Consider the following 12,346-nt stretch of genomic DNA (forward strand, 5'->3'; position numbering starts at 1 on the left):
GATTGAACTCAGGGGCACTCAACCACTGAGACACAACCCCAGCCCTATTTTGTATTTTATTTAGAGACAGGGTCTCACTGAGTTGCTTAGCGCCTCACTTTTGCTGCGGCTGGCTTTGAACTCGAGATCCTCCTGCTTCAGCCTCCCAAGTCACTGGGATTACAGGTGTGCACCACCACACTTGGCAAAAGAAAGAATCTTTAGAAAATAACCTAAAATACAGAAAAAAAGTTCTGTGCACAAGATATTCATTGCAGGATTAAATAGTTAATAATTATATAAAATCTGTTTCTCCTAAAGTAAAAAGGTAATTCTATGTATACAAATTAATATTTAGCAGTCATTTAAAATGTTTATGGAGAGTACTAAAAAATCATTAAGTTGGTTATAAAAGGATGATGAGAGAAATCCTCATAGTACTGCAACTGTTCAATACCTTGGCTGTCATGGGGGACACACAAACTTACGCAGGTAATAAAATTGTATGAAGGTTAATATACACACATACACAAATGAGTATAAGTAAAACAGAAAATCCAAATAAAATCGGTGGACTGTCCCAATGTCAATATCCTGGTTGTGATAGTATACTACACAGCTCTGCAAAACAGTACCATTGGGGGAAACTGCATAAAGTGTACTGTCTTAAAACTCCATGTGAATATACAATGATCTCAATAAAGCTTTCAATTAAAAAAATTTAGTGAAATGATTAGGGTATGATGTTAAATTATACCCGCAATACCCACTAGGGGTCTTCTTATGCTCAACTGAACATTGTGACTCAGATGGCCACATCTGGCATCGTCTATTCAGCTTGCCTGTAGAAAGGCTACAGGCATCTTCTTCAGCAAGAGTAATAGTCTCAGCCACAAGCCCACCACTCAAATGTGAGGACAGTCACATGAGAAGGGTATAGTCACCCAGCTCAAAAGTCTCACGTCCCACAGAAGCCAAATGATTTTTTCTTTTTTCTTTGCAGGGGGTGGCAGTTGAGCCCAGAGCTCTTTACAGTGATTTACACCCCTAAACCTTTTTAATCTTAATCTTTTTTTTTTTTTTTTTTTTTTTTTGGGTGGTGCTGGGGATTGAACCCAGGGTGTTGTGCTTGCAAGGCAAGCACCGTACCAACTGAGCCATATCCCCAGTCCTTTATTTTTAATCTTGAGGTAGTTGCTTAGGGCCTCACTAAATTATTGAGGCTGGCCTTGAATTTATGATCCTCTTGCTTCAGCCTCCCAAGCCACTAGAATTACAGGTGTGTGCCGCCACACCTAACTGAAGTAAGTATGATTTTTAACAACTCTACAGCATGGGTTTGAAGGCTCGCAGAAGGGACATGCCCAGTTATAAAGTTACTCCACTCAGGGAAATCCAAATATGGTGACCCATCCCCTATTTAAAGTTCATTACCATTTCTTTCAGTTCACATGCAAATTATAAATCAGAGGTCAATTTCCTCATAAGCAACATTGTCTAGTATGACTTTGATACATAATACCTTTATCTATTTACAGAAAAACTGAACTAAGCAGTTAACCAAAAGTCAAATTCTCAGGCAGAGAATTCTCACTCCTTTACCCATATTAGCATAAAAAAAGAAATTTTATCACAATCACACATATTTAAAATTAAATATTCAGAGGACTGGAGGTTTAGCTTGCCTAACCACACGAAACCCTTGATTCTATCCTTGCCCCCCAAAAAAGAAAAAAATTAATATTCAAAAGACTAAAAGAAGTTAATATGGACTGTATGTGTTAGTAGGATTATATTAATGTAAAATGTCTTTAATTTTTTGGCTATAGTTTAAATATATAAAAGAATATCCATATATATTCATGTACATATAAAAAGATTAAGTGAACGTGACCAAATGTGGTAGATCTACATGAAGGATAAGTAGGTGTTGCTTGTACTTTTTTTGCAATTGTCCTGTAGGCTTGGAATTTTTCAAAATAAGATACTGAGGGAATGATAAATAAATAAATAATTCATTTATAATCGTACTTAAAGTTATTTATTTATATATCAAAAATTATTTCTCATTATAAATGAATAGACATCATTATGTTATGTACAATAATACATATTTCATACTGAAAACAGTGATTGTGGCTCTAAGTGGCAAATTATGGGTGAATTTCTCCCTTATTCCTACTTTTCTGTATTTTAGATAATGTTTGCTTTAAAAAATTTTTTTTGGCTTGGCACAGTGGCACAGACCTGTAATCCCAGCATCTGGAGAGGCTGAGGCAGGAGGATCACAAGTTCAAAGCCAGCCTCAGCAAAAGTGAGGCACTAAGTAACTTGGCGAGACCCTGTCTCTAAATAAAATACAAAACAAGGCTCGCGATGCGGCTCAGTGGTTGAATGCCCCTGAAATCAATCCTGGTAACCTGTCTCCCAATTTTTTTTTTAATGCCTAGACTTTTTTTAGTACCCAGATTTCAGGAAGTTTAAATCTGAAAACAGGTTTTGTACTTAGGTGTACTGAGTGTGCTTAACACATTTTCATACCTGAAAAGGGGCACTATTTCTTTAATGTCCTTTAGTTTCTTAACTTCCTCATCTCTAACAGGTGCACATAGCGTACCCATCATGCCAATAATGAATTCTGCCAGCTTAGAAATGTCTAGGGCCCCATTCTCTGCTTCCTGCTTTATCAGATCCAGATCCAAGACTTCTGTTATTTGGTTTCTCAGTCTAGTGTGACCAGGCAGCAAGAAAGACAAGAGCGTCTACAAGAGAACACAGTTAAGTTTAATCAAAATTTCTTAGACATCATTTTTTATTAAACATAAAAAAATTTATAACTATCTAAATTAAATAAAGGCTTTACCCATGACCACTGTAATGTTGTACCTAGTTTAACCTCTTATTCAACAAAACTACCAAAATAGCCTGCTCACATTATTCAGAGTAGCTATTTAAACTTCGATTTCAGCTCTAAGCAACCATCACCTGGATATAAGAAAAATCTGGAATGGTAGGAAAACACATTAATTAATATGAATCTGTGAGCCAAACACCTATTCCAGCTTCCACGGATATATTTCTTCTTTGATACTATAGCTAAAGGCACTGCAAAAAAAAAAAAAAAAGACCTCCCACCTAAAGCCTTCTCTATCTCAAAAACGAAATCACATTTTGGCCAATAAAAATTGAATGTGTCCCAACCTTTTAAAAATGTATAAATAACTTATATTTTGTAAAATAACTTTTGTTGTCTTTAAATTATTCTGTTATTTTCAAAATGAACTTTTCCCTCTGTTTACAAGAGGAATGCCTTCAGGTTAATTTTTTTTTTTAAAAAGGGCACTAAGCCAAAAATACTCAACCCATATTTCCACAAGTAGTTTAATTTCTTAATCCATCAATTTCTTTAAAGTCTCTGGCACAGTAACACAGAGATCGAATAAAAACTCCTAAGTACAATTAGCTCTTCGTCTCACCTCTTTGATCTCTCCTACGAGTTTGATGGCATGGTCATATGTTGGGGGGTCTTCACTCAACTGGCAACTCAAGCAATCCCAAAAAGCTTTATGTACAATGTCCTTTACTTTCTTCTCCAAGCTGGAGATGATGGGGTGCAGGGAAAATCAAAAAACAAAATACTTGAACTTCAAATAACTTTCAAAATAACAAATTCTATGGGTTCAGGGTAACAAATCTTAAAAATAACGATCAAGAAAAGACCTTGCAGATATACTTAATGACAATTTATTTTTATATTTTTATTAAAATGTAATAAATTTATTAAAATACAGTCTAAAGGATTGGACCCAGGGCCTCTTGCAAGCTAGGCAAGTACTTGCTCCACTGACCTATATCCCTAGCCCTTTTTTTATTTTATTTTGAGATAGGGTCTTGCTAAATGACCCAGGTGGGCCTCAAACTTGCAATCCTCCTGCCTCAACCTTCCGAGTAAATAGGATTGTAGCCATGCACCATGGTGTGCAGCTGACATTATTTTTAGTTCATGATTTTTTTTTCAGTAAGTACCTCATTAGGAAGAATAACTTCCAGCTAATTTAGTAGCCAACATTAGTCCAATTAATGGCATAAAATAGTACCATATAACAAAAAGACTACTGGAAAATTCAGAGGGATTTTTAGTTTTCCAACATCAGTTAGTTTCTCAAGATATGTAGAATTAAGCAGTTTAAGATAATTCAGCACGTAAACAGGTGGTAGGGCTTTAGTCCCCAAAATACCCAACAGTTTAACTACCAAACTGCAAGAATTTATATATAGTGACTCATTAAAACCAATTCTGACAACAAAACAATTCTTTTTTTCATCCCCCTGTGGTGCAAGGGATGGAAACCTGGGCTTCATGCATACTAAGTACAATCTAACAATGACCTAGCCCACCAATTCTTCCTTTTTAATGTGAAAAAGTCCTATCTTTGCAAACATATAAGAAATACCCCTAAAGTCACATTTAGAAGTCTCCTATCAGAGAACCAGTAGCTCACCAACCCAGCAGCCACCTTGATTAACAGAATCCTTGTGTTTTACAGTTTGACAGCAATGAACTCTCTCTGGGAAAATAATTCATGAAAGTGATCTAATAAGCCAATCATGGCAGTTCACTCTTTTAGCCAGGTTTAAGCTTTCCCAGACTCATAGCTGGGGAAGCATGTGACCAAACCTAACTAACAAAACGATGAGGGATATCTGCCTCTTGACTCCAAAGAATAATGTTCCTTCCTAACACAAGAACCCTATCCCATCCAACCTTTTCCCTCTTGCCTGGAATGCCAGTGCATAATGGGATGCTGGGAGCTGCAGCATCCATCCTGAGGCCATGAGGAACAGGCCGAGAGAATCACAGACATACCAATTCAGAGTCTAACATCAATGAACTGTTTTGAAACAAATTCCCTTGATTCTAAAACAAGCTTTTTTTCACTTTAACACATCTGAAATATGATTTTTCTTAAAATCAATGGCATTTTTACAATTATAATGGACGGTGTTTCTTCTTACGACAATAAGGCACAGCTTAAAATCAACAGAGTTTTAGATTCAATAAAAAATGGCATGTGCCAGGTGCTAGGGATAGAGAGAATAACCTATCAACTTTGTCTTCATGGAGTTTACAATCTGGTGAAGAATGGGAGTAAACCAATAACCACAGTGCAACGGGACAGTCACAAAGAAATGAAGGAACTGGTGCAAAGAAAACCCAAGACGAGATGCTAAAGCCAACTGTAGGACAAAGCTGACATGAAAGGTTTTCACAGCTTTCTAGACCCTTTATTTGCATTTTGAAGCATTATTGTCCTTGAGATTCACTTACAACTCTAGTAATTCCTAATACAGGAATAATTTTTAGCAATAATGTACAAAAGGAAAATGCATTTGAATATGTTGACATCAACTGAAGGAACCATTTCCAAAAGTGGGAAATGACAGTGTTCTACTAAACAAGATAACTCAGTAACCGCCTTACCTGCCTTCTGGTAATTCAACTGGTTTAATCCGAAAGTCTCTGTTCACTACAATTTCATGGGCTAGAGCCATGTTGGTGACTCCTTTTGCCGTCTCGAGGAGTTCTTCTACTGTCACAAATCGAGGAGGACTAGCTGTAACAAAAACCCAGTGTAAGAGATTTGCTTCTCTTGACTAGAATTTCTGTTAAAATAAAGAAAAGGCAGTGGTTCTGGTACCAGTCAAAAATTTCAATTATGCATCTTTTAAAATGTTCCGATATTTTCAAACATCAATAGAGTTTTAGCGATTTCGCTTCATTTTTTCCTTTAACAGAATTCTAGAGACAGAGGTCATGTACAATACTCAAAACATCTGGTATTTACTAAGAGTGGTCAATGGAACAGTAAATTGAGACTTCAAAAAAATTTATAAATTTTCATTTTTCCAGTAAGCTAAGGCCTTATGTTCTAATCCTTCTGCCTCCTGCCTTCCCTCAAAGGACAAAAAAAAAAGGCCATAGCAGATATAACATCTTCTCTTATTTGCGGTGGTTCTGGTGCTGTGGAACAAAGCCAGGGACGCGTGCACGCTAGGCAAGTGCTCCACTACTGAGCTACGCCCTAGCCCTTAAAATCTCTTGCTTCCAACAGCAGTTTACTTTTTGCACTATTGCTAACAATGTGCCATGAATGTATCTTCACAAATTAAAAGGTGCCTGGTACTGTTTAAACAACGTTAAAACCACTACCCAATACGGGATAGTAAGAGAGAATCTGAGAGCTTTGAAGCTTACCAAGGAATAGACCAGAACGTGTATGATACAAGAATTTTGTAGAATTCAGACCCGCTGAATCAAAAACTTTGAGTCTTCCAGTGGGACTCTGTTTTTGATGGGATGTGTTGTGTTGTATGTACACGTGTATAGACCAGAGTCTCAAATGAATTTACAAGGTTCAGAAAAGGTAGTTGGTAAAATCTTGATTTTTGTTAATTTATCTCAATAAAAGCCCACTGGAACTCAAAAACAAAACAGAACAAAACAAAACAAAACTTTGAGTCATCTTGATTTCTCCCTTTCCCACTGCCCTTATTATCCAAATCCTATAGATTTCACTTCTATATCAACTGCTGCTCATCATGATTCTCCAGACTTCTGTCTTGATAAAGCTTTGGATTTATCTTCAAGAAAGTTAGTTCTCCAGTCTCCCCAACTATTCTGCACCAAGGAACAAAGGGTCATTCTTACCCCGAAAAAGCCTGTGACAGCAGTTCTCAAACTTTAACTTATGCAGAATCAAAGGGCGGGCTTATGAAAAAAGACTCCTGTACCCACTCTCAGGGTTTCTGATTTAGTGGTCTGGGACAGAGTTAGTCAACCTGCATTTCCAACAAGTCTCAGGTTGCTGCTGATGGTCCCAGAAACCAGTTTGAGAAGTACTGGCCTAGAAGATGACATTACTTCTATGGGATGGTAATAAGATCTGGGTTTAAAATCAGATAAGCAATGTTAGTGGTCTGCCCAGTTTTTAAGAAATATAAAGTTCTTAGGTTAGCAAAAAGTTATTTTCCTTCTTTTACTCTTTTCTTCTGCCCTTCCCCTCCCCCCCCATAAAGGAACTGAATCTGAAAGTTAGTCATACTATGTCTGCTAAAAATCTTTATTTATTCACATAAAGGGAAGTTGGGAAAATATTCAAAATTCCTCCTCAGCATTTCCAGAGAATATTAATAAGAATACAAAACAAACAATTTAAATCGCCTTCATGGGTATTAGTAAAATAAAATACATATCCAAAATCAAAGCCCAGATATCTCTTTTCAAGTCACAATATTATTAATATGTCAATTTGTCCCAAATCAGTCTATTGATTAAACACATCCTAGTCAAAATCCCAGCAGGCTCTTTTGTTGAAATTGCCAAAATAGTTCTAAAATTTGTCTGAAAATGCAGAAGACCTAGAAAAATCAAAACTACTTTGAAAAAAAGGAATAAAATTGTAGGACTTACACTAATTTCAAGGCTTACTATAAAACTACAATCACCATCAAGACAGTGTGTTTTTGGCACACAGATATACAGGTGAATTGAACAAGGCAGAGAATCCAGAAAGACTGATATATAGGCATACACACATACATACAGATTTGTACGTACACAAATACTCATAAATAAATATATATATATATGTAGTCAATAAGGCAAGGATAGTTTTTAAAATTAAATATTTTTAATGTAAATATTTTAAAATTATTTATATTGTTATATTTCTAGAACAATTAGATATCTAATATGCAAAACAATGTCCGTTAATTCTTTCCTCCATGACAGCCAGGCATAGTGGCACATTCTTATAATCCCAGTGACCAGGGAGGCTGAGGCAGAAGCATCACAAGTTCAAGGCCAGTCTCAGCAACTCAGCAAGGCCCTAAGAACCTTGGAGAGACCATGTCCAAATAAAAAATAAAGGGCTAGGGTGTAGCTCAGTGGTAAAGCACCTCTGGGTTCAAGTCTCAGTACCAAAAAGAAATCTTTCCTCCAGGATAAACATAAACTAAAAATGGATTGTTAAGAGGTAAAACAATAAGATGTCTAAAAGGGAGTACAGATGAAAATCTTTGTGATCTCTGATTAGTCAGATTTCTTAGGATACAAAAAGCTCAAACTATAAAAGAAAAAAAATGATAAACTAGACTATCAAAACTTAAAAGTTGTACTCTGAAAAACTCTTAATGAAAAAAAAAAAAACAAGAAAAGAAAAAGGCATGCCACAGAAGAGGAGAAAATATTTGTAAAACATATTCTTGACAAAGGATTTGTATGCAGAATATCATATAAAGAACTAACAACTTAGCCAGGCACAGTGGTGTGCCACTTCCCCAGCACCTTGGGAAGCTGAGGCAGGAGGACTGAGAGTTCAAAGCCAGTATCAGCAACTTAGTGAGGCCCTCAGCAACTCAGCAAGACCCTGTCTCTAAATAAAATATAAAAAAGGTCTGGAGATGTGGCTCAGTGGTTAAGCACCCCTGGCTTCAATCCCTTACACGAAAAAAAAAAAAAGAACTAACAACTTAATAAAAGATGAACAACCAATAAATCATGGGCAAAGGATTCAAACATTTCTCCAAAGATGATACACAAATGGTAGGTCAGCACATGAAAAGATGCCTAGCATCATGAATATTAGGGAAATGCAAATTAAATTTATGGTGATATACCATATTAGAATGGCCAGAATTAGAAAAAATACCAAGTATTGGCATAGAGTTAAAATATTTGGAATAATCATACATGGGTGGGGAAATGTGAAATGATATAGTCACTGTGGTAATCCATCTGGTGTTTTCTCATGAAGTAAAACATACACTTACCACATGACCCAGAAACTCCACTCCCAGGTATTTGCACAAGAAAACAGAACACAAATGGCAGACTTCTACTCAAATGTTAATGGGAGTTTTATTTTAACAGTCAAAACCTGGAGCTAATCCAAATGACTATCAATTGTAGAATGGATAAACAAATTGTGTGTAACCATACCATGGAATACTACTCAGCAATAAAAAGGAATTGTTGCCGGGTGCCGTGGAGCATGCCTGTAAACCCAGCAGCTCGGAAGGCTGAGGCAGGAGGCTCAGAGTTCAAAGCCAGCCTCAGCAACTTCGGAAGGCACTTAGAAACTCTTTGAGACTGTCTCTAAATAAAATATAAAAAGGGGCTGGGGATGTGGCTCAGGGGTTAAGCACCCTGGGTTCAATCCTCAGCACCAAAAAAAAAAAAAAAAAAGGGAATTGTTGATATGTGCAAAAACACAGATGAATTACAAAACCATTATCCTTAGTGAAAAAAGTCAGACATAAAAGACTGTATTCACAATGATCCCATTTATATGATATCATACAAAGGGCAAGATGACAGTGACAGAAAGCAAATCAGTGGTTGTCAAGCACAGGAGGTAAAGGAAAGAGACTTGCTGCCAAGGGCATTAGAGAGTTGTTTTAAGTGATGGAAATGTGCTAGCAGCTCATGATTGTGGTAGTCACAAGTCATATGGACTTGAAATTGGTGCACGTTATTATACAAATTATACCTTCATAAGGCTAGTTTCAAAATTCAAAGGCACTAAAATAGGGATCTGAGACATTGAATATCAAATATATAAATATATATGTAGACATTTTATCTCAGATTACATATTTGAAATACATAGTTGAGATTACTCACAGATTACTAATAAATTGCTTCAAGCTTGTATTTTCTGTTACCAATTATCAACAAAGGGAACTTGTGCTGTGGGAATATCAATATCAAGCTTTAAGAGTTATTAAACTCCACTGAGTTCTTGCTTCCCCCACCTCCACTCCACTGACACTGGGGACTGAACCCAGGGACACTTTATCACTAAGCTACATCCCCTGCCCCTTTGATTTTTTACCACATTTATCTATTTATTTATTTTTTGGTACCAGGAATTAAACTCAGGGGCACTCGACTACTAAGTCACATCCCCAGCCCTACTTTGTATTTTATTTAGAGACAGAGTCTCACTGAGTTGCTTAGCACTTCACTTTTGCTGAGGCTGGTTTTCAACCCTTGATCCTCCTGCCTCAGCCTCCCAAGCCACTGGGATTAGAGTTTGAGGCCAGCCTTAGCAACTTAGCAAGACCCTTTCTAAAAATAAAAAAATAAATCTGGGGATGTAGGTCAGTGGTTAAGTACCCCTGTGTTCAATTCCCAGGATGGAAAAAAAAATAGTTGTACCTAACGGTGAGATTCATTGTTATACATTCATACATGCACACAATATATCAATATAATTTGGCCAATATAATTCCCCAGTATTTCCCTTTTCCCTCCCCTTCTCTCACCCCAAAGTCCCTTTCTTTTAATTTTTATTTTGAGACAGGGTCTTGCTAAGTTGTCCAGGCTGGCCTTGAACTTACAATCCTCCTACATCAGCCTCCTGAGTAGCTAGGTTTGTAGTACAATAGCATGCACTATTGTACCCAGCAAACTCCATCAAGTTCTTGTTTCTTAAAGAGAAATTCAGAAATTTACATCAGGGTCTCAAAGTTCTTTTTCACCTTGATTGTGCAAAAATAAAGTCTTATATAAAATTTATGAAAACTTGCTGTTTTTCAACAAGTTCAGGCATCTGGGTAATAAGGAACACTGTTGGTGGACTACCTAGTCACAAAACACTGGAGGGGGCTGGTGCCGTAGTTCAGCAGTGCAGTGCTTGCCTACCATGTGAGGCACTGGGTGTGATTCTCAGCACTGCATATGAATGACTAAATACAATAAAGGTCCATCAACAACTAAAAAAAAAAAAAAAAAAAAAAAAAAAAAAAAAAAACCAGTGGGGCTGGCTCAGTGGTAGAGCACTTGCCTAGCATGTGTGAGGCACTGAGTTCAATCCTCAGCACCACATAAATAAAGGTATGATGTCCATCTGTAACTAAAAGAATACATTAGGGGGAAAAAAAAAAAAAAAAAACCACAGTGACAGAGTGAATCAGGAAGAAACCTGGCTTCCTCCAAACTGTGCTGAGTATGACCTTAACAAGGTCACTTAAATTTTCTAGGGTCATGGTTTCTCCATATGCAAAAAGAGGAGAGTCGGACTAAAGGGTAGTCTATGAAGATGAGAATCCTCCAAATTCTAGGCAGGTATATTCTCAGTGTTTAGGCACACTGGGGATAAAACAGCTGGCACCAAGAAGCAAACATCACACAAACAGAAAGCCGGTCTTCAGGAGCTGTCCAACTTAGAGACTACTTAAAAATCAGACTTATTAATGGAAGGTATCTGATCAAAAAAAAGAGAAAAGCTACAATTCTAAGACATGATCAGGATATGCTACAGACATATATCTAGAGGAATAATTCACTGCATACAAATGACAGGAATCTAGGAATTTTGTGGGCTTTTTTAAATTTGTTCTAATTGGTTGTGTTATTTTTTGAGAGTTCTCAAATTTACCAATTTCATAAAGAAAAATTTATAAAGATGCAATGTGATGGAGACACAGTTTCACGTCCCCTTATGGAGAGGATATGAGTTATAATAAGAGACATGTAAAATGGTCAGGTTATATGTATCTTACCATGGTGTTTATTTTATTATGTAGTATAAAGCTAAAGCTGTCGTTAAATTCTGTTATATCCTTTGAACACTGATGCCTTGTCAGAGAAATGTAAAAACATATTTTAAGTTAATCATGCCCTCTTGGAGGCTAGCAGATGAACTCCAAAATAAAAGGAAGTTCTGATTTAGAATGGTTGTACTCTCTACCTTTCTTTACTAAGGTGTCCTGGAATCTGAAAAGTCTATACACTTTAGATGTTTCTAATCACATAAATGGATAGACACATGTGGAGGGCAGATGGTGAATCCTACCCAAACAGTACGAAAAAGCAAGGGCAAAGGTTATCCGTAGCACTTATTATACTGGATAGAAATGGTTGATTTGTCTTCCTCACAAGACTGAAGGTTCCACCAAGCCAGAGACCACCTGTTTACTGCCTTGTTCACTGCTGGATCCCTGATACAAAGTATACACTCAATAAATACTTGGTCTTTTATATAAAAACACCAAAATTCAAAGTCTAGTCATGAGTTTAAAAAAGGTAAAAAACTCATATGAATATTTAAAAACAAATCCCACCATTATGTATAATGATAATGCACCAATAAAAAATATAGGAAAAAATGTGACCAATCCAATTTTTATGGAGTATTAAAAAAAAAAAAAGGCATAAACTCAGTGTCATAAACTCATTCATCTAATGATGGTTGGGACCTACTAATTTAAACCATTAATTTAACTTCACTCTAATTAGTAAATTAAGTCTAACAGTTAAAATCATAATTAATAAACTGATTTAATTTAATAAATTAGACTA

At 36.4% G+C, this 12,346-nt stretch overlaps 1 protein-coding gene across 5 annotated transcripts in view; it reads right to left on the reverse strand.

Annotated features, from left to right (window-relative positions):
* The window catches only part of TCP11L1 (t-complex 11 like 1), a 32,720-nt gene that overhangs the window by 13,303 nt on the left and 7,071 nt on the right, over positions 1-12,346 (reverse strand). For 4 of the 5 annotated variants that reach the window (XM_079103087.1, XM_079103085.1, XM_079103083.1 and 1 more), the window contains 3 exons: positions 5,462-5,594; positions 3,456-3,576; positions 2,521-2,741 (listed from right to left, as the gene is read on the reverse strand). In XM_079103087.1, the coding sequence (XP_078959213.1) occupies positions 2,521-2,741; positions 3,456-3,576; positions 5,462-5,594 (475 nt within the window). The remainder of the gene's footprint in view (positions 1-2,520; positions 2,742-3,455; positions 3,577-5,461; positions 5,595-12,346) is intronic. The other variant, XM_079103086.1, reaches the window with a different exon arrangement.

This window comes from Sciurus vulgaris (assembly GCF_902686455.1).
Source record: "Sciurus vulgaris genome assembly, chromosome: 11".
Classification (NCBI taxonomy): domain Eukaryota; kingdom Metazoa; phylum Chordata; class Mammalia; order Rodentia; family Sciuridae; genus Sciurus; species Sciurus vulgaris.